At 47.0% G+C, this 26,332-nt stretch overlaps 4 protein-coding genes across 11 annotated transcripts in view; 1 reads left to right on the top strand and 3 right to left on the bottom strand.

The window, feature by feature from the left end:
* Window positions 1-164: 164 nt before the first annotated feature.
* On the bottom strand, window positions 165-3,052 carry mrpl16 (mitochondrial ribosomal protein L16). The gene is made up of 5 exons (XM_035394377.1): window positions 2,801-3,052; window positions 2,448-2,519; window positions 1,738-1,886; window positions 1,085-1,378; window positions 165-700 (listed from the first exon to the last, which is right to left on the bottom strand). Exons 1-5 carry the CDS (start codon window positions 2,859-2,861, stop codon window positions 509-511), a joined length of 768 nt encoding a protein of 255 aa, XP_035250268.1. The 5' UTR covers window positions 2,862-3,052; the 3' UTR covers window positions 165-508.
* An 847-nt stretch (window positions 3,053-3,899) lies between these two features.
* On the bottom strand, window positions 3,900-5,588 carry txnl4b (thioredoxin-like 4B). 2 transcript variants are annotated; one of them, XM_035394378.1, is made up of 3 exons: window positions 5,340-5,588; window positions 4,772-4,923; window positions 3,900-4,426 (listed from the first exon to the last, which is right to left on the bottom strand). In XM_035394378.1, the coding sequence occupies exons 1-3, from the start codon at window positions 5,469-5,471 to the stop codon at window positions 4,261-4,263; spliced, it is 450 nt and encodes a 149-aa protein (XP_035250269.1). In that variant the 5' UTR covers window positions 5,472-5,588; the 3' UTR covers window positions 3,900-4,260. The 2 variants fall into 2 exon arrangements, with proteins under 2 accessions (XP_035250269.1, XP_035250270.1); XM_035394379.1 differs by having other exon boundaries at window positions 4,772-4,926; window positions 5,327-5,453.
* trmt10c (tRNA methyltransferase 10C, mitochondrial RNase P subunit) lies at window positions 5,511-7,935 on the top strand. Of its 3 annotated transcripts, none has more exons than XM_035394373.1 (3): window positions 5,512-5,592; window positions 5,784-5,898; window positions 6,154-7,935. In XM_035394373.1, the coding sequence occupies exon 3, from the start codon at window positions 6,166-6,168 to the stop codon at window positions 7,597-7,599; it is 1,434 nt and encodes a 477-aa protein (XP_035250264.1). In that variant the 5' UTR covers window positions 5,512-5,592; window positions 5,784-5,898; window positions 6,154-6,165; the 3' UTR covers window positions 7,600-7,935. The 3 variants fall into 3 exon arrangements, with proteins under 3 accessions (XP_035250266.1, XP_035250264.1, XP_035250265.1); XM_035394374.1 differs by having other exon boundaries at window positions 6,140-7,935; XM_035394375.1 differs by lacking the exon at window positions 5,784-5,898 and having other exon boundaries at window positions 5,511-5,592.
* A 3,091-nt stretch (window positions 7,936-11,026) lies between these two features.
* Window positions 11,027-26,332, bottom strand: part of runx1 (RUNX family transcription factor 1) — a 51,953-nt gene continuing 36,647 nt past the window's right edge. For 3 of the 5 annotated variants that reach the window (XM_035394161.1, XM_035394162.1, XM_035394165.1), the window contains 4 exons: window positions 21,539-21,643; window positions 17,492-17,677; window positions 14,686-14,844; window positions 11,027-12,788 (listed from right to left, as the gene is read on the bottom strand). In XM_035394161.1, coding sequence (XP_035250052.1) covers window positions 12,277-12,788; window positions 14,686-14,844; window positions 17,492-17,677; window positions 21,539-21,643 — 962 coding nt within the window. In that variant the 3' untranslated portion in view covers window positions 11,027-12,276. The remainder of the gene's footprint in view (window positions 12,789-14,685; window positions 14,845-17,491; window positions 17,678-21,538; window positions 21,644-26,332) is intronic. The other 2 variants (XM_035394163.1, XM_035394164.1) reach the window with 1 other exon arrangement.

The raw sequence follows: 26,332 nt of genomic DNA, 5'->3' as shown, positions 1-26,332 counted from the left end.
TTCAGACCCCCTGTCGAAAAAACCCCGGTGGTAGATTTTAAAATGGAAATTCCACATAATCACTCATCCTCCTGATGTCACATCATTTCTTGTAATTTTCAGATATGAAAAATGTCACTAAATGGGGAAGGAACACTCCCATAGATACACACACAAAAATCAAGTACTGGGTTAATATAGGTTTATTTATTTGCAAATGCAAAATTACATTTTCCAACAGGGGTATAAATGGATGGCACCAATGACAGTTCCCACTGGCTGCTAATATACTTGAATGACTTCCAGTGACCTTTGTCCAGTGACACTGCTGCTAGTGAAAACCACTGCACTGGTGCCATAAAGAGTCCTTGGTGACCTCACAAGATGGAGAACTATGAAATGAGGAATGGTTCACACAGCACTGCATATGAGACAACTTGTGCCTCCGTGAATTGCAGGGATCAGTGTCCGTTCTCCTGATGTCACGGAGCAGCGGAGTGCCGCTGGCGCACCGTGCGGATGCCATGCCTCACACTCTGCCTGGGTTGTGGAACTTGCCGGAAAAGCGGCCGTGGTTGTGCAGGTCGAAAGGACTCAGCACTTTGCGAATGCCCAGCATGTTTGAGGTGACCACCCTCTTGAAGGTCCAGGGGTTCTGATTGTTTTGCTCTCTCTCCGCTTCCTCCTGTTGCATGGCTGCCAGGCTCTCCCTGCTCACCACCTGATGAGACAGAAGCAGGGGAAAGGTCAGGTGGGCTCAGGACAAAACCAGGACCATTTATAGGGGACCTACTATGAGTTTATACTTTATAATTCTGCAAGGTATTGGGTTAGAAAGAATCTACCAAACTAATCAATGGATATAATAAAATGTGTTCTATATCCAAGGCTGTGGCATAACTGCACTAATTCTGTTAGATGTGTTAACATGGTGGTCCTGAACTGTCACTACATGCGCTCAACCACACAGTAACAAAATACAGATTCAAGAGATAACACTGCTCACTCAAACTGAAATTCTGAAAGACTGAAAAAGGAAGTAGCTGGAAGGGAAGAAGAGGAATGGTACACAGTGCAAGAAGAAGAGCTTGTGAGAGGTACAAACCTTGGCAGGAAAGGGGAGCTTTTTGGCCACTTCAGAGAGAAATGGCTCCACTTCCCCCAGCTCACAGCAACCGCCAACCTCTAATATCAGCCGCCCATAGCGCACGGGCGTCACGTAGTGGTCAATGCCTCCCTTGCCGCCGCCCATGCGTTTGCCCAGCCCTCTGCGCGTGATTGGCTTGTAGGGGCCACTGACACGCCACAGTGCAAAGGTAGTGCGGGGGTCTACTTGCCGGTTGATCGTCAGTCTCATCATCTCCATGTGACCCCAGTGAAGGTAACCTCCACCCAAGGCCTGTTGGGGTCAGAGAGAGAGAAGGAGGGGGACAGGCAGAGAAAGGAGAAGAGACACAATCCATATCAGGAAGGGGAGCACAATATAATAGTAGTTCCCATCTGCATCCATAAATAAAGGTAACCTTGAAAACATCACATTTTTGCCTTAATAAGAATGTTCCATTATATACCAGCACTCAGGTGAGCAGTTCAGTTCAGAGCATCAGTTCAAATTATGGCCGAAGCTAATGTAATTTGCTACTGCTAGTGTGTGCGACAGCTAACAGCGCCATGTCCCCCCAACCCCTGCACCCCATGAGCAGTTTTTCAACATGTGTTGGCACATCCCCACTCTGAAGCCAGCGGTGCAGTACCCACCACAATGCCATACTGGCCCGTTGTGAAAGTGGTGCCCTTCTGTGCTGGGCCTCGGATATCGCGAAGGCATTTCATCTCCTTCTTTATCTTCTTTAAGTTGGGTACCTTGTTCATGAATTTCAGCTTTGGACGTTCAGGTAGCACCACATCTTCAGGATAAAGACACAGGCAGATTAATATTTAAACACAGACGGGTACCGCTGTGAAAAACCACTGCATTCAGCAACAGTGTGTGGAGCTAAATTACAAGTTTGGGGTCAAAGAATGATTGTGTCTGCACACTATGGCAAGGATGAAGCCACAGCTAGCTTATGTAATTCCATAAAGTCACAGGGGAAAAAAGTGAAAATTGCTCTGTGTAGTTAAAAAACAGCACTGAAGCAAGTTTCCTATTTAATTTCCTATCTTTGAGCCAATATGAATCATGTTATTCTGGGTATCTGTGAGACAGTATTACTCATATGGGGTATCGCTGTCTGTGGTGCGCTACATCTATCATTGTTCATTAACTCTATTACAGTGTTAGCTGCCAGAATAATATTAAAATCTATTGTTAAGTATTGGGGTTTCTCATGCTATGTCACATTTTGGGTCCGCAATAAACAGACACTCATGTAAGCGGACATCAATTCAAATTAAGCCTAAAGCACTTCAAAAGTTCATAACCATTATAGGCATGGCACACTAAAATTTCACTGGGAGCGACTTACCACTGTAGTCAGGCGGCAGAGGGTATGTCTTCAGACCGGCAGACAACACCTTCAGGTGATCTTGAAAGAGACCTGGACACGCACAAGAGAAGTAGATTATTACAGACAGATAGATGAACGAACGAGGCAATATCTTGTGCCAAGTAAGCTTAATTGCTCGAGCGAAACACGTTTAAGAAGACATTCGTCTTCTGCAAACGGACGTTTTGATCGAAATCCTTAGTCAGTAGCATACTACTGATAATGACACGCTTATGTACAACGTAATTAGACACTGTTGTCTGTAGTTAGCTTGCTCCACAAACCTCAAAGGTTAAAAACCGACATTTCGCTTAGCTAACTGGCGAACTTACCTGCACTCCCAGTTGTCCTACTAGCTACTCCACAAAAAGCCGATTTCAGTAACGAAATCATAATAGTACAGCAAAGTTTGAAACAGATGTTATTTAAAAAAAGAAACAACCTATTCTATCTCCATTGCTATAATCAAACCTTCAATATTCTACAACTGACACTTGCCGATGAACTACACAAATCATCTCATGCAAGGTTGCTGCCATTTTTTTCCAGCAGAAACTACATCCGGTCCTGCTGAAAATCGCACCGAAGGAAACAGAGCTGGGAACGTTCCGGTATTCACGTTAATGTGCGTTTGGAAATTGAATTCATGATTGAAGTTCATAAAACATCAGACACACATGCATTCTTGTTTTTACAATATTTCTGTAAAACGATTAATTTACATTTTCGTAAACCCATGTTTCATGAATTTAAAAACAATTAAGCCATCGAATGTACCCTAATCAAGGCCTTATTTCTGATCACAGCATTGTTAGGAATATGACATGTACTGTAAATTTGCCAGTATGACAACTCATGAGTACTTTTGAACACGTGTTTATTATGTATCCCCGACGTTTGCTGTGGGACACATAAGTATTATTCAACGCTAATCAAAAGCTGAATTGTACATTTTGGGAGATAACGTCTGCATATATTGTACTTTTGTTTTAATTTTCATTAAGTATAATCACGTTTGCTGGGAGTCCTGGCATAATTAATGCATTAATTCTCAATATAAGCAGATTATCCTGCCATTATGGAACAGTGTGGACAGTTTAACACACGTCCATATTCTATTACATAGTAATTCCAGACACCATTTTAGTAATGGGGACTGCCTGGAGAGAAATCATTGTAAAACGATGATATGATGTATCTGCTCAATCAACTAGGGAAGGAAAACAGTCATTTGTTAGAAAGGTGTTGCATAGCTCTAGTAGATTTCCAGATTCTAGTAGACTCTGTCTCATGGTATATAAAGTCTGTACGCACCATACATGGTTTATTTAACATTATTTCAGTTCGTATTCATCACACATGTTGTATTTTATCAGTTTAATGACTATAGCGAACACAGAAATGTCAGTGATCAGACCGAAAATATAAAAATCATGTTTCATAGGAATGTGTACATTTTATTAAAAATAAAATAAATATGAGTACAGATGTACAGAAATACAAAGTTGATGTTAACTAGTTACAAATTAATTGTTACTTTAAACATCCCATCTGTCAAATTGGGTGGTAATACTTCACAGACAAATTATGTTTCCAAAAGACCTATTCGGCTTCAGCCATGAGTAAGTATTTTTCCCCATTCCCTGTATCTGTTTGTCTGTTTTCAAAGTGAAAGCCCTGCTATCTCCATGCTGTATTCTTTTTTAATAATGGTTGTCACATGAAGCAAGTCATTTTACACCACAGCAGTATTCATAATCCCATGGTTGAAGAGTCCGTAGTTGGGGAGCTTCTAGATCCCATGATATAAGAGATCATATTTGGGGATATTTCTGGGATCAATGGGGCTCCGGACAATCAATTTTCCTCTCATGGCTCCACAATAGATCACCTCAATCAGGTCAATGAAATCCTGCTTGGTTTTAAAACTTCCCACAAACTTTGTGTGATCTGGAGACCTGTAAAAAAATATACAAGCAGCTCAGTTGAAGGGACTAAGGTCTATAAGTAAAATAAAAATGTGATCCACCAAGTATCAAACGCTGAATGCTCCTTAATGGGGCAAATATACTTCCACTCACCAAAAACTAAAAACATCTTATAGTAGCGCTTCGGACATTAGACATTTAGATGTGAACACTATCTAAAAAGCATATTCAAAATAAAATCATAAAACACACAAACTGCTAGTAAATGTGGAGTACAGCACTAAATTCAACAATTAAATGATTAGCCCTGTTTTAAATTATGAAAAACCTTTGATACCCTTTGCTCACACACAGACTGAGTTTCAGGACTCTTACCCATAGTCGACCTTCATGTGCTGCCCATTGAAGAAAAAGACAGTTGACGGAATATAATTGATATCGAAGTACCGAGTATATATTGGAGCCTTGTCCACATCTACCAGGTAAATCGAAGCCATGTTGCTCAAGTCATGAGAGGTCTTAGACAGCTGACAGGGGAAACACGAAGCAGGATGTTATGTAGTAACTTACAGCACAAAAATCACCAACAGAATGCAAGCATAACTCAGAATTACTTGCAATTATTTGAGAAAAAAATATAGAGTGACTATATCAGACACTCGGTAGAAGTGATATATCGTTTGACGGAGGCTACTTGAGTTTAAAAGCATGGTTCGTGCCTGAGATGCCCAGCACATTGTATGTGGATATTGCAATCAAATTCTTCACTTCATCGTCTCATAAAACAGTTTAAATTCAATACAAGATCACTTTTGGTGATAGCTGTTTTGATAACAGTTAACGATATTGTCATACATCACTAGCTATAGTTTTAAACGTATTTGATACATCACGAGTAGTTGTATCAAAATACTCAACGCCGTGCAGCTGGTTAGAAACGTACAATTTCATCCAGCTGCAGACAGACTGCGTCATCATCTCTCCCAAATCGCAAGACCAGAACCTTTTCTGCAACTCCTTTAATAACATCGTCAATGTCTTTCTTGGAGCAAAGCTTCGGAAGGAACAAGCTCATTCCTATTTCTCAAAAGTCAGCATTTATTTTCAGCTTCTGTAGAAGATCAAGTAAAATTCATATGCGCTGCTGTCGGTGAACCGGAAAGTCTTACACTGGAAAACGGGATTGTAAAGCTTCCGTACGAGACATTGTTCACAACATTTTAAAATGAATGCTTGTATTAACCGTTTACTTTAATCTTATGATTTCTAAGTCGACAATGTACGAACACGAACGTTTTCGCTGAACATTGTTCATTGTTCCTATTTCAGAATTATAAGTATCTGATTTACAAATAACCCAAATTTCCATTTGTTTCATCACGGCTAGAAAAAGATGTAGTACCAAATTCAACATGACCTTTCTGTGAAGCATGCACAGAGGGAAGGGAGGAAGAGTGAGCAGAAATGTTCCCATCTTAAAGTTTCAAGGAATGCAGTCGTAGGTAGGGGTTGCGATAATGCTATAGCACATTTCCAATAAAATGGTAAAGGGTGAAGTACTTATAAAGTTACTTATTTGTACGATAACTGGGCACATGCTCTTTAGCTTGCGAGCTATATAGCTAAAGTTCAGCTTAAATGCGAGCGTCTGTCAAGTGAGAATGTTTATTTTTAGTTAGCCATTCATATGATACATGTGAACACATACAGCTAATAACGTGTTCTGTATCCGCTTCCCTTTGGCTACTTGAATACAGTATATAACAACGATGAGACTACCCAGAGCATCGCAGGTAAAGCTACTGTGGCGGAACTGCAACTTCAAGACGCCAGCCCTCGTGGGAAGACTATCCAGGCGACAGACACCAATCTGCGTTTTTCCACCTTGCCAAACGCGGACATTATGCACTACGTTAGTGATGAGGAAAGAGATCCCGCAGCCCAGTGACCAGCCTGAGGAGAAGATCAACCTGGACATATGGAAGTCTATGATGATGTCACCTGGTCGCCAGGAGGAGAAAGAGGAGGAGGAGGAGGAGGTAGCTCCGGGAGAATTAGGACAGAGAGCAGAGTGTTCCTCCTTGGAGGCCACCCGCGAGCTGGTAGAAATGTGGCGGCAGGCGGGGAAGCTGGTCCCAGAGCAGCTGAGCGAGGAGGAGCTTCAGATACTCGAAGAGCTTTCCACAAAATCTTCAAAGAAGAAGTTCCTCAAGCACCTGGCTCTCAAGGAGAACCACAAAAAGTTTCGGAAGATTAAGCAGGAAAAGAAGAAGAGTGAAAAGATGGAAGAAAAGAAGAACAGGGAAGGAGATGAGGAGCAGGATGAGAATGCTGGTGGGCAGCTTCAGAATACCTTCATGCTTCATGTCTGGAGTCGCTCTATGGACACTGCGTACAGCTGGAGGGCCGCCCAGGCTATGCTTTTTGGGCAGCCGCTGGTGTTCGACATGAGCTACGAGCAGCACATGTCCAGGAGGGAGCTGGAGAACACGGTCTCCCAGCTGCTGGAGTGCGAGGGCTGGAACCGCCGGTCCCCCGAGCCCTTCCACCTCCACTTCTGCAACCTGCAGCCTGAGGGGGGGTACCACCGGGAGCTGCTGAAGAGGTACGGGGCCACTTGGGACCGCCTCCTGATCACCGCCTCAGAGCAGAGGCACGTGGACGTGTTCCCCCAGAGCCAGCTTGTCTACCTGACCGCGGACTCGCCGAATGTGCTCAAAGCCTTCGACCACAGCAAGGTTTACATCGTGGGCGCCCTCGTCGACAAGTCGATCCAGACCGGCGTCTCGCTGGCCAATGCCAAGCGGCTCAAATTAGCCACTGCCCGTCTTCCCTTGGACCGGTTCCTTCAGTGGGACATGGGAGCGAAGAACCTGACCCTGGACCAAGTCATCCGCATCTTACTGACGCTGAAGGACACTGGAAAGTGGGAGGAAGCACTTGAGTTTGTTCCCAAGAGAAAACACGCTGGATTTTACCAGCCAAGACAGACAGGGAGCTCTGGGAGTTTTTTCACTAACAAGGCCCAGACATTTGTAAAGAAGGAAGCGGGTCCTACAAGCACTTATAAGAATGCTGTTTACAGGGACACCCGGACCCAACCGCTCGCTCAGCCTGGGGCACAAAATGTTTTTAAATCTAAACGAATCGTAGAGGATGACATAAAACCAAAGAGCAGGAAGAACTGGTGGGAGGAGGAGTAACTGAAACGCATTGTCTCAGAAAGAACTGCTCGAAAGAGGAATAAAAAACTCTCAAAAATGCACGTGCATTAGCATTGTGGAATATGTTTTAAAATGCCTATGTAAATGTATGCTGCTCTTAGTTCAGTTTATTGAACTGCTATACTCCTTCACTCACTGGTTCATACTGTATTAATTACTGCTGAAAAGCGGAGGTTAGTGTATTTTAGAGTCAACAGAAACTGCTCTGATGGATCGTCAAATGCACAGTAGCCTTTCAGTTGAAGTTGAACTCGGTCCAGTTGTCATTATTTGGTATATTCTGTCTTTCGCTAAGAATAAATTGTGTGACCTGGGTTTTGTGTGTGAAAATGCATCCCTTCATCTGTGTATGCAAATGACCGGTTGAGGTGGTAATATCATCAGAATATAACTCCTCTTCTCATTTATGTGAATAGACATGTCTTTTGAATTGTAGAATACTGTGAATTTGTGCCTAATTTCTGAAGACACAATAATGATATCTAAGACATATCTGAAGGTCTTACTTTAGTTTCATCAGAATTACAGTAAATTATAGAATCAGTAGTATAATAAATTATCTGAATCCATTCTCTACAATGAAAGAGTAGCTTCCCAGCCAACACAAAATGCTTTCACAATGTTACTGGAATGTTTTGTCAATGTTGTAACATTGCCACTACATTGCAGCAATGTTGCGAGAACCTTTTTTTTTTTTTTTTTTGCTAGCTGGGTTTATCCTATGGAGGCTGGCTTAAGTTACCTTTAGCGTCCACAAGAGGGAGCCCTTGTCTTGAAGTTTACATAAATCAGTTAAAGTCCTGGAGGGCTGGTGTACTTTCTTTTTTGTTGTTGTTGTTGTGTTTTTGTATTAAACTGCTTAATTTAAGTCAATTAATAGTTTTACCCCAAAATGAACAATTTCCATAAATGACCTGCTGATTGAAAGGGAACCACAAGAACTGTGAATATTGTCCCTTCACCTCTTCATCATTTAGGATCACAGGAGGAGATTTTTTCATTTTTGCATACACACAAACACACACACACACACTTAAAATAAAAGTTTTGGTTAATAGTCAACACATTTTGGTCTGAGGCAGCTGCGGAGGTTGGAGGAGACTGCAGCGGCAGAATGTTTTGAATCCGCTGTTCGTCTGCCTGGATCCTCTGGGTGTCACTCACTCCATGTGTGTTTGAGGCATGGGGGGAGCTCCTGTATCTGCTACGGGAACGCTTGTTCACTGAGAGAGTAAATGTACTGCTGTGAGGCTGTGTGTAAGGGAGCTGAGAGGTCCTCACGTAACCTGTGTATGTGACAGGGTGCAGTCTGAAGCTGCTGTGTGTAAGGGAGCTGAGAGGTCCTCACGTGACCTGTGTATGTGACAGGGTGCAGTCTGAAGCTGCTGTGTGTAAGGGAGCTGAGAGGTCCTCACGTGGCCTGTGTATGTGACAGGGTGCAGTCTGAAGCTGCTGTGTGTAAGGGAGCTGAGAGGTCCTCACGTGACCTGTGTATGCGACAGGGTGCAGTCTGAAGCTGCTGTGTGTAAGGGAGCTGAGAGGTCCTCACGTGGCCTGTGTATGTGACAGGGTGCAGTCTGAAGCTGCTGTGTGTAAGGGAGCTGAGAGGTCCTCACGTGACCTGTGTATGTGACAGGGTGCAGTCTGAAGCTGCTGTGTGTAAGGGAGCTGAGAGGTCCTCACGTGACCTGTGTATGTGACAGGGTGCAGTCTGAAGCTGCTGTGTGTAAGGGAGCTGAGAGGTCCTCACATGGCCTGTGTATGTGACAGGGTGAGGTCTGAAGCTGCTGTGTGTAAGGGAGCTGAGAGGTCCTCACGTGACCTGTGTATGTGACAGGGTGCAGTCTGAAGCTGCTGTGTGCATGCAGGCCCCACAGTCCCCCCCCGTCACCCGTCACTCTGCTCAGGAGGAACACAGAGCACACACAGGCAGACCTGAGGTTCACTGAGTCGCTCCATCCGGCCACTCACAGACACAATGTTGTCAGGTCCCCACGGTCTCTGCTATTGCGTTGTGTGTGTGTGTGTGCGTGTGAGTTCAGTGGGGTTGAGGGAAGTCATCTGTTATGTCCTGGTCAATAAATATTTAACCAACCACTACCAAGAGGAATCAAAAATGTCTTCACAACTGTCACTGAACAGCACACTTACCTGTAACAATTGCTTTAGAATCTGTCAGTTTACATAATCTGTCTGATGTGATGTGGTTACTGTATAGTGTGTAATGTTCACCACAGTTATACTGTTCCAGAAGACAGTTATACCTCTAATCCTCCTGCCACTGTCCCCTTTACATTATACAGGAAAGGCCAGAAAATACACTTGAGACTTGTTTTTAAACCATCCATAGTGGTGAGGCTGTCTGGAGCTACATTTAAAAGCTTTTATTTTGTTTTATGGCCATTGGCCTGTCTCCTGAACAGGGATTAAAGCTAAGGCCTCAGCCTCCTCTGCGTGCTGTGTGCTGGGACAGGTCTGGCTTTATTTAGCCTAGCGCCCACAGTCCCTGTGTGTGGCTGTGTGGAGCCGAGTGTATGTCTGGAGTGTGTTTGTGTGTGTGTACAGAATGTGTGTGAGCATGTGTTCAAGTGTGTACGAGTTGTGGGTATTTTCGTGTACAGAAATGTGTTAAAGTGTGTACATGAGTTGTCTTTGTGTGTGTACAGAAAGAGAGTGTGTGTGTGTGTGTGTGCATTCGTGTGCGTGCGTGTGTGTGTGTGTGTGTGTTTGCTGGCTCTGAACAGGCCAGGGCTTGTCTGAAGGCTGTGTAAATTCCTCCTGGGTCAGGAATAGCAGAGGCATTGGGGTGGAGCAGCTGGCACTCGATCTGGAACACCACTACCAGCTCGAGAGAGAGAGGGGGAGAGGGAGGGAGGGAGAGAGTGTGAGTGAGAATGAGGTGGTGAAAGAGGTAGGAGACAGAGGATGTAGAAATAGAGATGGAGCCTAAGACGGCGTGGAGACCCAACAAAAAAAGGAGCAAATTGAAAAGGGCAAATGTATAAACTGCAGTCAGTGGAGGTTAATTATCATGCCACTGCAGGTTAGAGGGACAGAGATGCTCGCCGTGTCCTTCCAATCAATAGGCTGTAGGCAGCAATAAATGGGGATTATTTCTCTGAATCAGGTGAGCGCGCTTCGTCACGCTCTGCGGTCCACCTGCTGGCCAGCTGTAGTTACTGCACTGAAGGACAGGACCAGTCACACAGCGCACAGAGCAGAGAAACGGCAAGCTGCCTTACGATAGGACACCGCGAGGCAGGGCATGACCTGGCAAATGAAACCGTTCCTCTCTGGGTGATGTTTTACCCAACAGTGTCTCCCATTAGATCATACTCTGGACTGTGTTACCGGTGCACTTAGGGAAAATGCTTTAGATGGATACATCACCAAAAGACCTTTTAACTCTAATTTTAAAATATGCAAAGTTTACTGTTGTGCATGTAGCTCAGAATGAACATTTGACCATGTTTTTCGCATATTGATCAGGTCTTCCTGATAGTACACTATATGTGAAGTTTACCAGTCATTTTTAAATCAAGGTAAAATAACCATTAAGACCACAGACACTTTCTGCTAAAGAACATAATTTGTATTCAGAAAAGAACTAAACTAAAACAAAGTTTTTTTTTCTGTTTGCTTTGAATTTTCTCAGGAATGGGGGTGGCACACTATGGTGCGGTGGGCATCGAGGGCATCAAACAAACGTTTACAACCAAGAGCTATTTACACAGTGCTCTGTGACGCAAAGTCACATACGTCCCCTCTCTACCTCTCTCTCTCTCTCTCTCTCTTTCTAACTCTCTCTCTCTCTCTCTCTCTCTCACACACACGCACACATCTGGTACAGAGACAGTACAGATAAAGTGGGTGGTCTTGAGCCAAATTGGAAGGGGGGGGGTTACTGTTGCAAATATGCATTAATCCACTGTGTCTGAACTTCCAACGACACAATGAAAAAAGCCTGTGAACAATTACACAAAGTTAAAGACCATGACTCAAATACATTAGATGGTTAAATAAAAGATAAATAGTTTGAATGTAATGTCGGGCAGTGGTGATGCGGACGGGGCAGAATCTTGCTTCCTGCCCCCGTCGGGGTTGTTCATCGCAGCCTGTGTGTGACGGCTGGCGTGAGGTAACCGCACTGCAGGGAGAAAGAGGCGAGCGGGGCGGTCAGGGGACGAGCTGACCGTGCGGTCGACAGGCAGGACCAGCGGAACAGTGCTGACTCGTTCGCCAGACCAGACGAAGCGCTCCTTCAGTCAGAGAGCGCTCACCGTTACTGTGTTCTCTCTCCTCCTCCGTTCAGAGGAGAGGTGCGGTCAGTGACATACAGTACAAACAACCAGAAACGGCGCTAACAATAATTCTGAATTATTTTTTAAAATCGTTAAAAAAAAAAAACTCTCAAGGAACAGTTGATGAATAACTCGGCCGTGTGTTTGTGTGTACTTCGGCATCCCAGGCAGTTCCGGTGTTTTTCCGGCAGTGAGCAGTTCTCCTCACACAGAGAGGATTCAGTGTTTAAGGTGTGTGTGAGCGTGTACACATCCGCAGTTCGTCAGTAGAGCAGGTCCAGTCTGATGGGTGGGGGGGAGATGTCATGGTGTGGGGAAAAGGAGTGGTGTGTTGGTGGTGGGGGTGGGGCGGGCCTCAATATGGCCGCCAAACGACCTCCTCCAGGCGTCCGGCCCCGGTTGCCATGTTGGTGGGCGAGCTGCTGTGGCTGCCCTCTGCTTCCACCCCGTCACTCTGATTGGGCAAGGAGGGGTTGAGCAGGGCGGAGCCTGTGGAGGCATTGGTGCAAGGCGGCAGGATGCGGGGAGGGGAGCGCTCCCCCCCGGACACCATGGAGAATTGGTACGACCCGGTAGTAGTGCTGTAGTAGAGGTGGTAGGGGGAGGAGCCGGTCTGAAAGGGGCCGGCTTGCCCCTGGGAGGAGCCACCGGCGTACGGCGGGGGCAGGTAGGTGTGGTAGCGCGCGGGGCCCGTCATGGCGGACATGCCGATGCCGATGGCGTTGGTGACGGGGGTAGGGTAGGTGAAGGTTCCGGCGGGGTAGTGCATGCGCGAGTCGGAGAAGCGGCCGTCCGGGAGGGAGGGCAGGGAGGAGAAGGGGCGTTCCAAGCCCATGCGCGGGTCTCCATACGCCGTCAGGTCAGGACCTGTGTGTGTGGAGGGGGTTCAGGGGTCAGGGGTCAGGGGTCAGCCATGTCATACACTAGTGATTCTAGAGTGGCCACACATATAAATATGACTCTCCCAGCTGTTTTGTAATTTAAATATTTAAGCCATTTATCAGTGGCTGATTAAAATGAACAACAAAATCCTGTCAGACCCCTGAAAGTAAGCGGTATTTCTAGTGGTGCTTTCTCAGCAAAACAAGATCGTAGTTCACAGTGAAATCCACCTTCAGGATGACTAACATCTCTATATATGCCCTCCAGAGACTGCGACTGAGGATAGCAAGTACCTCATAAAAAGTACCTCATAAAAACGAAAAAGGATCACGTCAGTAAAAACAAATAAAAGGAAACTGGCCTCAAATGTTAATGCCTCCAAATGGAGAGAACTGGTAGAAAAAAAATCTATACTATGGAAAAATAGCAATTCCTCAAGTATCAAAATGGTGGGAACTGATAGAACAAATCTATACTATGGAAAAATAGCGATTCCTCAAGTATCAAAATTGTGGGAACTGATGGAACAAATCTATACTGTGGAAAATAACACTCAAAATTGGACATCAGATAGATCCACTAGAAAGAAAGTAATATAGATGGGAAATATAAAATAAGGAAATCATGAAAATTATATCTTTGAGTCATTTTTTTAAAATAATGGGTAAGATGCACACTAATAATGTGCTTCTTTGTCTCTTTTCTGTCTGTCACAGACTTCTTGTTGTGAACGTAAGCTTTGCATTTGAAATGTTTGTTTTTCTTCAGCTTTTGTGCTTAAATTTTGGCTCTTAACACGAGGCGGCATCCACTGGACATTTGGTGAAATTATAGGGCAGCACACGTATGCTAGGGTACACTAAACTGTCAAACATGAAACAGCTGAGCTCTGAGACCTGGCAGACAGAACAGTCCAAGTATTTTATATTCTTTTTACATAAAGTGTCTTGGATAACCAAAACAGTGGAAATATTATTTACTTTATTTTTGTTGAATGTCCCATGGAGTGGACTGTAGGTTTCAGCACAGTTGAATATATAATTCGAGATTATAGAGACTTGTGTCCCCTACAGGGGACAATAATTAATTTCCAAGTCATAGGAGGATATGAACTTTGAAAATCAAGGATATCAGACCATGTAAGTATCAAAAAATATATAGATTTCATGAGCTGTTGCTCAGGCTAATGCACCACTGTTTAAGAGCAGTGTAGCAGTACAGTTTAACCCTTTGAAGAGTAGGTTTTTTGGAATTTTTTTTTTTTTTTCACAATTCTCTGTCACTGTTCTAGAACTCCATTGCTTTCAATTACCAGTAGTGATTGTTACATCAGCATTAGTGTTCAGTTAAGAACATTCTAATCATGTGTTTGTGATCTCACACCTTAAAAGGTTATCTGTGCAAAGCAGCAGTTGGTGCTGTAGACCGGCCTGTTGAACAGGATGCTCCACATCTGGAGTGCAATGCACGGTGACTAGAACTATGGCTATGGGCGAGGTGGGACCGCTGTAGGCACTGTGCTTTTGTTAGACTGGAGCTTCCGCGGATACTGTCTTCTCATCTGATCAGTGACATCATGTTCTTTCATAAAATGTCACATTATATACACACAGCAGGGCTGCCCAAACCTGTTCCTGGATATCTATTGTAGGTTTTCCAACCCTAAAAAAGCACACCTCATTCCACATCTATTCTGGAGATCTCATTGAGCAGCTAATTAGTGGAATCAGGTGTGCCAAATTAGGGTCAAAATGAAAACCTATAGGATGGTAGATATCCAGGAACAGCCTTGTGGGTGCAGGCTCTTTTTTTTTATCCCAGCACTAAGACACCTGATTCTACTTTTCAAGAAGTGGGTGGGTGGGTGGGGGGGGGGGGTTACCTGCGAGTCTGCTGGAGAGGTCAGAGAGAGCAGACATGCCACTGGCCCTGCTGGGGGAGATGGGCGTGGTCGGGTGGACCGCAGGTGTGGAGATCTGGCCCAGGTAGGGGTAGGACTGCTCATAAGACCAGGTGGGTGACGTCTGCATCTGTCTTGAGTCTGACCCCAGAGAGACATGGAGACATTTAACCTAAGACTCTAACCTGAAGCCAAAGCACAGCAAAGTAACTGCATTTTGAGCTGAACTAGACAGTAGCAGGGTGGTAGCTAAGCAACAGCGTGGAGCAGTAGTTAAGGCAGAATTGTACAGCTGTGGTCAGGACAACAAACCAGAGAATAATGGTAAATAGTATTATTAGAGCTGTCGCCAAGAAACAGTTTAATAATTATTTGTTTTTATGTGTTTACAGGGTGATAAAGGAAGGAAGGGAAAAATGGAGTCAGAATCAGATCATAGAGAGCGGTGGAGGGACAGAGAGAGTGGGAGGGAGATGGAGAGAGAGGAAGCGATTTGGGAGGGGTGGGCGGGGGTGCGGTTGAAGGAGCAGGCGGCTGGCCTTCCCTGCGGTCTAATAAATGCCGTGATCGCCTGCAGACTTCCAGACCAAAGGAGACGATCAGAGAGGAAGCAAATTATACGCAGCAGCCGGAGCGCTGCCTTTAAGTGCAGCCAGCTCCTCCAGCGCAGAGCGCGCGGCCCAGCGCCAAGCCCCCGAGCCCCCTCCTTTCCTGCCCGCCTCCCCAGACTACGGCCCTCTGATCAGAGGCAGGAGCCGCGCGCGGCTGGGCCGGCGGACTGGGCGCGTGGGTGGCGAAGGGGACGCTGCATCCTGTTCCGTGTCTCGTTCTTACACTGCCACCCCCCCTACACCCCCCGTCCCCCCCGTTCCCCCCCCCCCGTCCCCTCATTGCTCGTCTCACGCTCACAAGCGGTCAGGAATGATTCACACGTTCAGTGAGAGACGCGCTTTCACTCCCCACAGTTCCCCACAGCCGTTACACGAGCCAGGCTGCTGCTGTAGAGACCCGTCGCTGTTCCGTACGGAGTCTGCTGTAAAGGGCACAGGGATGGGAGCGCAGCAGCTCATATGAACTAACAGAGGGAAAGCAGGCTTTTGTGGAGATATGAGGGACTGGAGTGGGGGGGGGGGAGGTTAAACAGGGTCAGAGAGGGACGGGATTGGGCCCGCTCTGGGCCTCTGCGGGACACCGCGGGACAGTGCGCCCCACCGCGGGCACGTAGCCGCCTGGTTGCAGGCGCTCACAGCTGCTCCTAATTTCCAGTCATATGAAAAGGAACGTTGAGGACTAACTAGAAAGGTCCTGAATGACTAAAGAACGGTTTCCGCTGGCAGGATTCCCGCTTCTATTTCGGGAAGCAGGATCAGAGAGAGTAGCACGCAGCAGGAAGTGTTCTGTCCCACACTGCCAGGGAACCTCATCCCTCTTTTATACTATTTGCCTCGCTGTTTTAATATCCATCTCTCTATTTCTACACTCTCTCTCTCCCTACATCTCTTTCACCAGTACTTTCTTACACACATACACACACTCTCTCTCTCTTTCTCTACCTCTCTCTCTCTTTTCTCTCATACGGGGCTAAAAACAATAGCAGAGTCCAAAAATTGGCAGTTTTTTTTTAAATAGGGGATTTTCACAACAGCTACTTCCAGTCAGCTGAGTCTCATTTCCTCCTTCCCCTGATCCACCTCATCAGTACAGAAGCAGTACGAGAGCCAGCAGAAGCCACTCTTCTCCCCCGACTGCCACGTAAATCAAAGAAGAGGAAGAAAAATGAAGAGCATACACAACCCTGCATCTTTGGGGTCTTCCCCAAAAAGAAATGAACCACCTCCTACGTTCCACGGTTCTTTGCTCACAAAGAAGTCTCCTCCTCTGTCCTCAAACCTGCCCACTCACCTCGTTTTTAGATTTTATATCCGTTTTTATACAGTTTTTTATTTTTATATCTCCATTTTTCAACAGCTGTTGCCATCAAGGAAAAGTAATTCCAAAGTTGATTCCAGTTGTTTAACGAGTCCTGTCGGCTTGTCGTTTAACTTCGCTGTACTTGGGCTTCGTCACCTCTGCCACTGCAGTAGCTAGCTAGCCACAAACGCTCCTTTGAAAACGGATTCCCACAAGCTCTGTAGCCACACCCACCCCTACCAACACAGGAAAGAGCATCACACCCAGAAATGTCCCGAACACATCTTAGAAGAAGAAATAGGAGGAGCACGGATTTGAAAATTGTATGCACAGTCAAATGTTGCCAGTGCATTATAGATATGACTGAGAATGGTTATCTTATAATATTTTCAAGGTAGAAATCCTGCACAGTATGCGTTTATGCAGCCATGTGTCTCCTAATGTAGGGGCATAAGCTGCAAAATTGCCAAAAAATTCCCTAAAATGTAGTATATTGTGCTATTATACAGTAAATAGCTCCTGCCTTTTGTTAGATCAACTTCCGTTATTTTAACAAAATGCGTACGATCAGTGCAGCGAGTAGGGTTGCCAGATTTATAATTTGGACGGCATTTCGAAGTGGATGGCAGCTGGAAGCTTAATTGCGTTCGAACAAGGTGGAGAGCTGTTCGAACTGATGGCGAACCGGGGGAGGGGAGGGGCCGCCATTGGAACATATTATGGACCGGGAGGTCGTCGAGACGAGAATTCAGTACAAATCTACTGGTACATTTTTTCAACCAATTACTCTTCCTATTGTCCGGTCGGGACCACCAACCGGACTTGTACAAATAATTTGAAAAGCGGAGGTTCTGGTGGAAAGTGGGCGTGCACTCACCGGGTATCTGGCTGTGTGCGGGGCTGCTGAAGGGGGCGCTGTTGAGCGAGGGGCGGGGGTTGGACACAGAGGGGTGGTGGGGACTGACTCTCATGGCGCTCCGTCTCAGCTGCTCTAGCTCACTCAGTCGCTCTGAGAACGCCAGAGTCCCAGGCTTCACTGACTCCTCCAGCTTCTGCCTGTGTCCTGCAGCACGCACCCAAACACACACACACACACACACACACACACATGCAGGCATGCACGCACACACACATACACGTACGCATACACACACACATACACACATACACACACACACACACACACATGCAGGCACGCACACACACACACAAACATGCACGCACGCATACACACACACATACACACATACACGTGCATGCATACACACACACACACACACACACACACACACATAAAACACGAACATACACACACAAAACACACAAACACACACACACACACAGAGTTTGTGTTACTACAGCCTTGGCGATACAAGGAGCAGCTGACTCCTCCCGGTGACTCACGGATTCACAGACGCCTCACACTGCAGCCTTCGCAGATGAGTGTGAAAGCGAAATCAAGCCCGCCTCGTGAAATGGCAGCTGCTCGGAGTGGTGAGAGCACGGGGACCGGAGCGATGGGAAGAGCTGGGGTCGAGGATGACAGCCTATCAGCAGGGCGGGGTGCTTAAGGAAACGCCGTCATTCACAAATAACACCGCGAGGCTGCGCACCCTGCGCATTTAAGACACGTCTGCGAAGCCTGGAAAACGGCTCTGCCCAGCCAGTAACATTTCTCGTAATAGTCTGAGTCCGCTGTGAGGAATGCGCATTAGGCTGAGATGTATTTAGATTCCAGAAAACTCTGGCGTCAGGTAGGGGCAGTTACTCACCCTGCCACGAAAGGAGGAGGGGAATTACTGAAACACAGAACTCACCGGAACAATTTCATACAAGCGGCAGCTGAAGGTTTTGGAAATCATGCGACGAACACAAAACTAAAGACACCACGCACCACAAATGAGGCCGCAGAAAAAGAAATAAATTATTTCATGTAACGCAGCCACGTGTTTGTAAGTCAGATACATTGGTCTTACATGACTGACTTCCTGTTCACACTATAGCCACATTGCGGCTCGCACGCTAGCCTTCGTGTGTTTGAGAACATGCACACTATGTGTTGAAAGGCAGTGAGGAACATACTGCAAGAAGCAGGAAGCAAAAAGGTTTTTTTTTTTTTGCTATTCCAGTCAGTATGCAAATGACTATGAGCTTATGTGTGTGAAACAGAAACAGTAGTTGACCACAGCAGTTGTGCAGTAGTGCAGTGAGTCGTGCAGGGACATAGTAGAACTACCTGTTCAAAAAGATACGTCTTAGAAAAATGCCTATGACAAGCACATAACAGTATTGGGTAGTTATTATAGCTGTTGAGGCACAGGATGCTTTTGTGAATAAACCCTTAAATTGTTTAAATCTGTTCCTAAATTAAAAATCTTTAGCTCTAAGTGATTATCAGTATCTGTAAATATATTATAAGTATTGGCATCTTAGAAGTTCATACTGTATCAGCAAGTGCAACAGAGCCAAACAAGCAACAAGATTCTGCTCAAAACCTAAAATCTAACAGCAGTCGACTAACAGCTTAATCCACCCATAAAATCTTGACACTCACTGAGCTAATCCTAGCGCTATCAATAGGTTAGAATACTTTGAACGCGGTCAAACAAACGTCCCCATAAACTGTATTCGGTCAAACAAACGTCCCCATAAACCGTATGCGGTCAAACAAACGTCCCCATAAACACGCAGTATGCGGTGTTTGACTCCACGTACCCAGCGACTGCCCCCACTTCACATCTATCTGTCCAGATCTCTCTCTCTCTCTCTCTCTCTCTCTCTCTCTCCTCCTACGCTGTGTGTGTGCGTGTGTGTGTGTGTGTGTGTGGGGGGGGGTCGGGGGTCGCGGTTCGGGGGCGGGCGGGGGCGACCTCACACAGCGCCACCGATCGGGGGGCTTAATGAGCGCCCGTCCCCCGGCGCTCAGCTGTGAGTGGCCGTCACACGCACTGCCAGCGGAGAGGAAGTCCTGCTGAAACCGGAGCTCCCGTCTGGGGCTTTGAAGCGGCAGCCAAGCGGCCGAGGCCAGCAGACCCCGGATCGCAGGGCGGCGCCGGCGCCCCGGATTCCGACCGGAATAACGGACCAACGGGGACCGGTCCTGGAGCAGCCGCGTGACACCGGGCCAATAAACACCCCCCCCCGCACCCCCCACAGCCACAACAACCCAGCGTGGTCCACACCCTGCCACACACACACACACTCACACAAACACACCACACACACACACACACTTACACACACACACACACACACACTTACACACATGCACACGCACACACTCACACACACGTACTCACACACACGCACACACACACACACACTTACACACACGCACACACACACACTTACACACACGCACACGCACACACTCACACACACGCACACACACACACTTACACACACACGCACACACTCACACACACGCACTCACACACACGCACACACACACACACACTTACACACACGCACACGCACACACTCACACACACGTACTCACACACACGCACACACACACACACACTTACACACACGCACACACACACACTTACACACACGCACACGCACACACTCACACACACGCACTCACACACACGCACACACACACACACACTTACACACACGCACACGCACACACTCACACACACGCACTCACACACACACACACACACACATGCACTCACGCACACACATGCACGCACACAGACCACACACACACACACGCACTCACACACACAAAGGCACACACACCACACACACACATGCATACACACACACACACACATACGCACACACACACACACACTCACACACGCACACACGCACACACATGCACGCACACAAACCACACAAACACTCACACACACACACACTTACACACACACACACTCACAGGCATACACACACACACACACTCACACACGCACACACTCACACACACTCATGCACGCACATGCACGCACACACACCACACACACTTACACACACACGCACACACACACACGCATACACACACACACACTCACGCACACACACCACACACACACTCAAACACACACACTTACACACACACACACACACGCACACACACATACGCACACACACACACATACGCACACTCACACACTCACACACACTCACGCAAACACACCACACACACACTCACACACGCACACACTCACACACTCACGCAAACACACCACACACACACTCACTCACATGCACGCACCACACACATACACACACACATACACTCACACGCACATACACGCACACACACACACACACACACACTTACACACACACACACATGCACGCACCACACACATACACACGCACACGCGCATACACACACTTACACACACACACACACATACACGCACGCACATCCAGATGGTGGTGGTTCCACGGCGATACGGGCCGGCTGGTTCTGATTTCCTCTTTTTCTTTTCATTTCCCTTCCTATCTCCCTCTGCTCTCTCTGTCCCTCTCCTCTCACTCTCTCTTCCTCTCTCTCCATCTCCTCTTTGTTCCAGTCTGCTGAACACTTTTATCCAAATTTCCCTCTCAGTGCAGATCTTAATGTACTCGCACATCTGCATGCACATCACCTGCGTGTTTTACACCAGAGAAGCGTCTCTGAAATCTCAATGTGACATTCACGACATCTGCACCTGTGAGCACCGACTGGGTCTGTACTGAATCCGATGAGACGGGCAGACATCAGTCTGTGATTCAGAGCTTCAGAGCTACGGATAATCAGGAGAGGATGGCCTTGGCCTGATGATGATGATGATGACAATGATGATGTGTGTGTACAGTGCTAGGGCTGAAGGACGACAGAGAAGCAGGGACAGGAAGAAGAGGAGTGGGAGGAGGAGGAGGAGGAGGAGGAGGAGGAAGAGTGCAAGGCCGGAGCGCTTACGTCGTGGTTCCCTCGGCCCGTCCACTGTGATCTTGATGGCTCGCTGGTAGGTGGCCACTTGGGGGGGGTTTGTGAAGACCGTAATGGTGAGAGTGAAGCTCTTCCCTGTGGAGGGGGGGGGCAGACAGACACTCATCAGAACAAACAACCCACAGAGGCTTCTTTCATTACCAGCCCCCCTACCAGGGATTTCCCACGCTGTCTCAAATGGTGACAGGCGGAGGGGAGAGGGGGGTGCGGACAGACCCTGTCAACACCTGTCCTGGCATCAGCGCACGCCGTGACCGTCCCCAGTTCACACTGAGGTTTGGCAGGACCGGGGCGGCTAACCACACTGTCCTCACCCGCCCGTCCGCCCGCCCGCCCGCCCGGAGACCAGACCGCGACCGCAGCGCCACGTGTGAGCAGGCGCTATCGTCACCCGCTCGCCGCGACCGCGCGCAGAGATCCCGCCAAGATCCTCCCGTCGAACGAGAGGAGCCGGACAGCGCGCGCGCGCTCGCAAAACGAGAAGCCGCCTTCAAATAGGGACGAGACGGGGTGGTGTCGGGTCACGGCTGTCTCCGTGCCCGACCGGCGCGGGCGTGACGGCTATCGCCACGGTAACCCAATCGGGCCGCGCTGGAGCCCAGCGCCCGCCTGCCTGCCCTATCCTGGCCTCCGTCCCGCCCCGGGCAGGCTTTTCTGAGGCCTTCGGATTATCGCAGCGAGACTCCCTGCCGTTCCCCGGCTGCTGCTGCCCTGCCCCCCCCCCAACCGCCCCCCAACCGCCCCCCAACCCCCGTGCCTGCCAGGCTACAAGCATATACCCCACGATCCTTTGGGAGCAGAGGCAGGGGCAGGACGCCCCCAGAGAGTGCGCTCACATCGCCCCAAAAACCGCTGGCGCAGTCCACGCCAGTGTCATGTTCGCTCCCCTGCCTTTCCCAAAATACAGCGGGACGGGATTAAATACCCTCCTGAACCAGATCAGACACAAATATGACAGCGTGAAACTCTAACGGAGCCAGACCCCAGGCTGGTGCCCCTCACACACACACACACACACACACACACACACACAGACACACAACCACGCACACACACACACAAGCATACACACACACTAAACACACAAACCACACAAGCTGAAAGTACACCCCATGTTGGTTTGGAGGGGCGCTAGTATCACTGAAATGATAAAAATGGAGATCCAGTGAAAAAATATTTTTGTACAATCAGATAACTTTTGATATGTTTGTAAGTGGATAATAATTTAGCTCAAAGAATGTTCAAAGAAAAGTAGTATTTTGTATTTGTAGCATGGGTGCTTAGAGAGAAGTATACAGATACAGTATAATAGCATAAAAAGATGCTGCCGCACACAGTCTCTTGCCAAATTTCAAATTTTACTGATGACATTTCGGTCCAAGACCGATGCCCAGATGAGGGTCTTGGACCAAAAAATATCTGCAATGAAATTTAAGATTTGGCAAGAGAAGACCTGCAGAAGCATTTCTTCATTCTATTATGCTAATTGTCACTGAAATAAAAAGGAAACCAGCTCTCCTGAAATTCAAATGGAAATGCATGTGTCACTGAAATGGGCGTTTCGGATGAAAGGAAACAGGAGCTGTGGAGTAAGGGGCAAACAGGGTAGTCTGTATTAATGTAAAAAGTATTTGCACCCGTCCGAAAAAGAAGTTGCAAAGGGGTGGACTGGGACTGGGGGGTAAACTGTGTGGACCTGAGGGGGTTTAGACAGGCTCTGGGCTCGATTCAGACTAGACGCTGGCCTAGGACTGGGGGTAAACTCTGAGGGGGTTTAGACAGGCTCTGGGGCTTGGCAGCTGAGAGGAGGGAGACTCTGAGGTTTTTAGACGCGACGCGGGGACATCTGACCACAGCCATCCACTCCTGCGCCTCACTCAACAGTCAAAGGTAAAAACAGTCCCAGAGGGGAGGGGCAGGTGGGTAATCGCCATGCCAACAGGAGGTTTCTGTTACCGCCTGGAGGCCTGCCAGCCCGGCTGAGGATGTTCAGCCTGTCACCCAGAAGACGGCCCCCCAGAGGCTGGGACTGACCCGAGCACGTGCAGCACGCCAACAGCCACGGAGCCACTCTTTAGCCCTGCGTCTGACTGGAGCCGTGCTCTCACCAAGCACCACATAGGGCTGGGAGTGAGAGAACACACACACACACACACACACATACACACATACACACACACGCACACACGCAAAGAACACACGCACACACACACACGCACACACACGCACATACACACACACGCACACATACACGCACACATACATGCACACATACATGCACACATGCAAAGAACACACACACACACACACACACACGCAAAGAACACACACACACACATACACACACACGCACACATACACGCACACACACAAAGAGCACACACACACACACACGCACACATACACGCACACACACAAAGAGCACACACACAGGCAAAGAACACACACACACACACACACACATACACGCACGAACGCAAAGAACACACACACACACACATACACATACATACACACACACACACACACATACACATACATACACACACACGCACACATACACGCACACACACAAACAGCACACACACACGCAAAGAACACGCACACACACGCACACACACAAAGAGCACACACACACACACGCACACGCACACATACACGCACACACACAAGGCACACACACGCAAAAAACACACACACACACATGCACACATACATGCACACACGCAAAGAACACACACACACGCACACGCACACATACACGCACACACACAAAGAGCACACACACACGCAAAGAACACACACACACACACACGCACACAAAGCGTACAAACACACACACACACACAAAATTGCACAAAGCGCACAAACACACACACAAAGCACACACACACAAGCATGCACACACACACAAGGCACACACACACACAAACCACGCGCACACACACACACACACACACACACAGACAAAGCACACAAAAAACACACGCACACACACACAAAGGACACACACACAAACAGACAAAGCGCACGCACACACACACACACAAAGACTACATTATTTTATGACTGCAGCACAAAAAGCTAATGCATGATATGTGACCACACCTGGTCTCATCTGGTCTGCTTGGTTGAGTGGAAATCTGCTGTCTGTGTATCACGTGACAAAAGCCAGGGGATATTCCTTTAAACTTTCCACATATAAATAACAGCTGCATTTCTGGTCTTTAATTTTATCTACTGATGCTGCAAAATAAATGACAGTTGCGCAATGTCTTACACTTTTTGTGAAGATAATGTCATTTTTTAAAACAGGAAACTCTTTTGATTTGTTCCCCATCAGTGCATGATTTAGACCTTAACAAACCTAATCTGATTTATAGTTTTCAATTAATCTCTCCTGACAGATTGTTTATTATGCTAATGTCAGCCGTTGTCTGTTGCATGCTTCACTGTCAAAAGTTGGATCGATAAAATTAATTAATCAACTACACAAGGTAAAAACTATTTTCCACTCAGGGACATAATTTTGGGCCAAAACGATCAAACAAGGCAAACACACTTCTCAACTATAATGCATGTACAAGAGAGCTAAGTCTATGTTTATTGTTGTGTATTGTTGTTGTTTAATGGCTTAATATACTGGTGATGCACACATTCTATGACACTACTGCTTTTTGAATATGAAATGCTGCAACTACAACAGCACTTTGGGGGAACGGGGCTGTTGGGTAACTCACCCCGCTAAGGCACTGGTTTTCAGCGTCCTCTTCTCATTACACAAAAGGTATGTCTGACCTGCCTGCGCCAGCTACACACGTGGTGTACTCCTCTGACACAACCACTGTACAGAAGAGCTCACAGACCGCAGACAGAAAAGCCACAGAGCTTCTGAGGACAGTTAATGGCTTTCGTGCTCTCCTGTTTGTTTGGAGGGCACAGCAGTGACAGGACAGTTATGAATAAAATCCAGCATTCCAAACTGGGATTTAAAAAAAGAGAGAAAAAAATGACGGCTGTAAATCAACAACAGTTGGTACTTTTGAGCCCATTAAATATAATTATAATTGTCTTTCTGTTTGGACAGGAGCATTTTGATATCAGCTTATGAACAAAGGTGCTAAATTCACACTACAGTCATGGTTTGGGGTTGTGGTAACCACAATGGACGGCAGATACGGATTTCAGAAAGCTAGCTATCACGTAGGCCGCTGGTGGACCACTCTTACAATTAAAAAAACATTATTATTTAACCTTTATTTAACCAGTGTAGTCACATTGAGGTTGACATCTCTTTTGCAAGCGAGTCCTGGAATACATGTCATTAGTAAAATGGCGTCGGCAGCTCTAGTACCGGGCTAAAACAGGAAATAAGGCTCAGTATTAGACTGGTAGTCTTCCAATAAATGATGCTCAGGACTATGATCTCTGTATAAAAAAAGAAGGTCCTAGTGCATGGCTTTCAATATTATTATGATCTTCTTCATCTGAGACAAGACTAAGAAGTGTGGTGTTTTTGGGGAATCCCTAGAACCTGTACTCCTCCCTAACGAGTTGTTTCTCACCACTCAAATGTCCCACAGTGTTGACAGCAGTGCGATGCTGAATTATGAGTTTGACTGAGGTTTCTGACTAATGACTTAGGAATGCACTGCCTTCTTGTTCTCACATCAGGATGTTTACTCTGAGCGGAGCTGTTTTTATTGTCAAATATAAATGTCCTCAGGCCTCCTGGGGACTAACACTCAACATAAGAGAGACTAT

Source organism: Anguilla anguilla, chromosome 15 (assembly GCF_013347855.1).
Source record: "Anguilla anguilla isolate fAngAng1 chromosome 15, fAngAng1.pri, whole genome shotgun sequence".
NCBI lineage: Eukaryota > Metazoa > Chordata > Actinopteri > Anguilliformes > Anguillidae > Anguilla > Anguilla anguilla.
The sequence above is the reverse complement of the archived record's forward strand: the minus strand, read 5'-3'. Positions and strand labels throughout refer to the sequence as shown.

What these genes read in the sequence shown, in the direction of transcription:
- mrpl16 (XM_035394377.1), bottom strand. Translation starts at nt 2,861, where the DNA reads ATGATTTCGTTACTGAAATCGGCTTTTTGTGGAGTAGCTAGTAGGACA. An exon ending in TAGGACAACTGGGAGTGCAG is followed by an intron (nt 2,520 to 2,800) that starts GTAAGTTCGCCA and finishes GTGCGTGTCCAG; the next exon opens with GTCTCTTTCAAGATCACCTG. An exon ending in TCTGCCGCCTGACTACAGTG is followed by an intron (nt 1,887 to 2,447) that starts GTAAGTCGCTCC and finishes TTTATCCTGAAG; the next exon opens with ATGTGGTGCTACCTGAACGT.
- txnl4b (XM_035394378.1), bottom strand. Translation starts at nt 5,471, where the DNA reads ATGAGCTTGTTCCTTCCGAAGCTTTGCTCCAAGAAAGACATTGACGAT. An exon ending in GTCTGCAGCTGGATGAAATT is followed by an intron (nt 4,924 to 5,339) that starts GTACGTTTCTAA and finishes TTCCCCTGTCAG; the next exon opens with CTGTCTAAGACCTCTCATGA. An exon ending in CACATGAAGGTCGACTATGG is followed by an intron (nt 4,427 to 4,771) that starts GTAAGAGTCCTG and finishes ATTTTTTTACAG; the next exon opens with GTCTCCAGATCACACAAAGT.
- trmt10c (XM_035394375.1), top strand. Translation starts at nt 6,166, where the DNA reads ATGAGACTACCCAGAGCATCGCAGGTAAAGCTACTGTGGCGGAACTGC.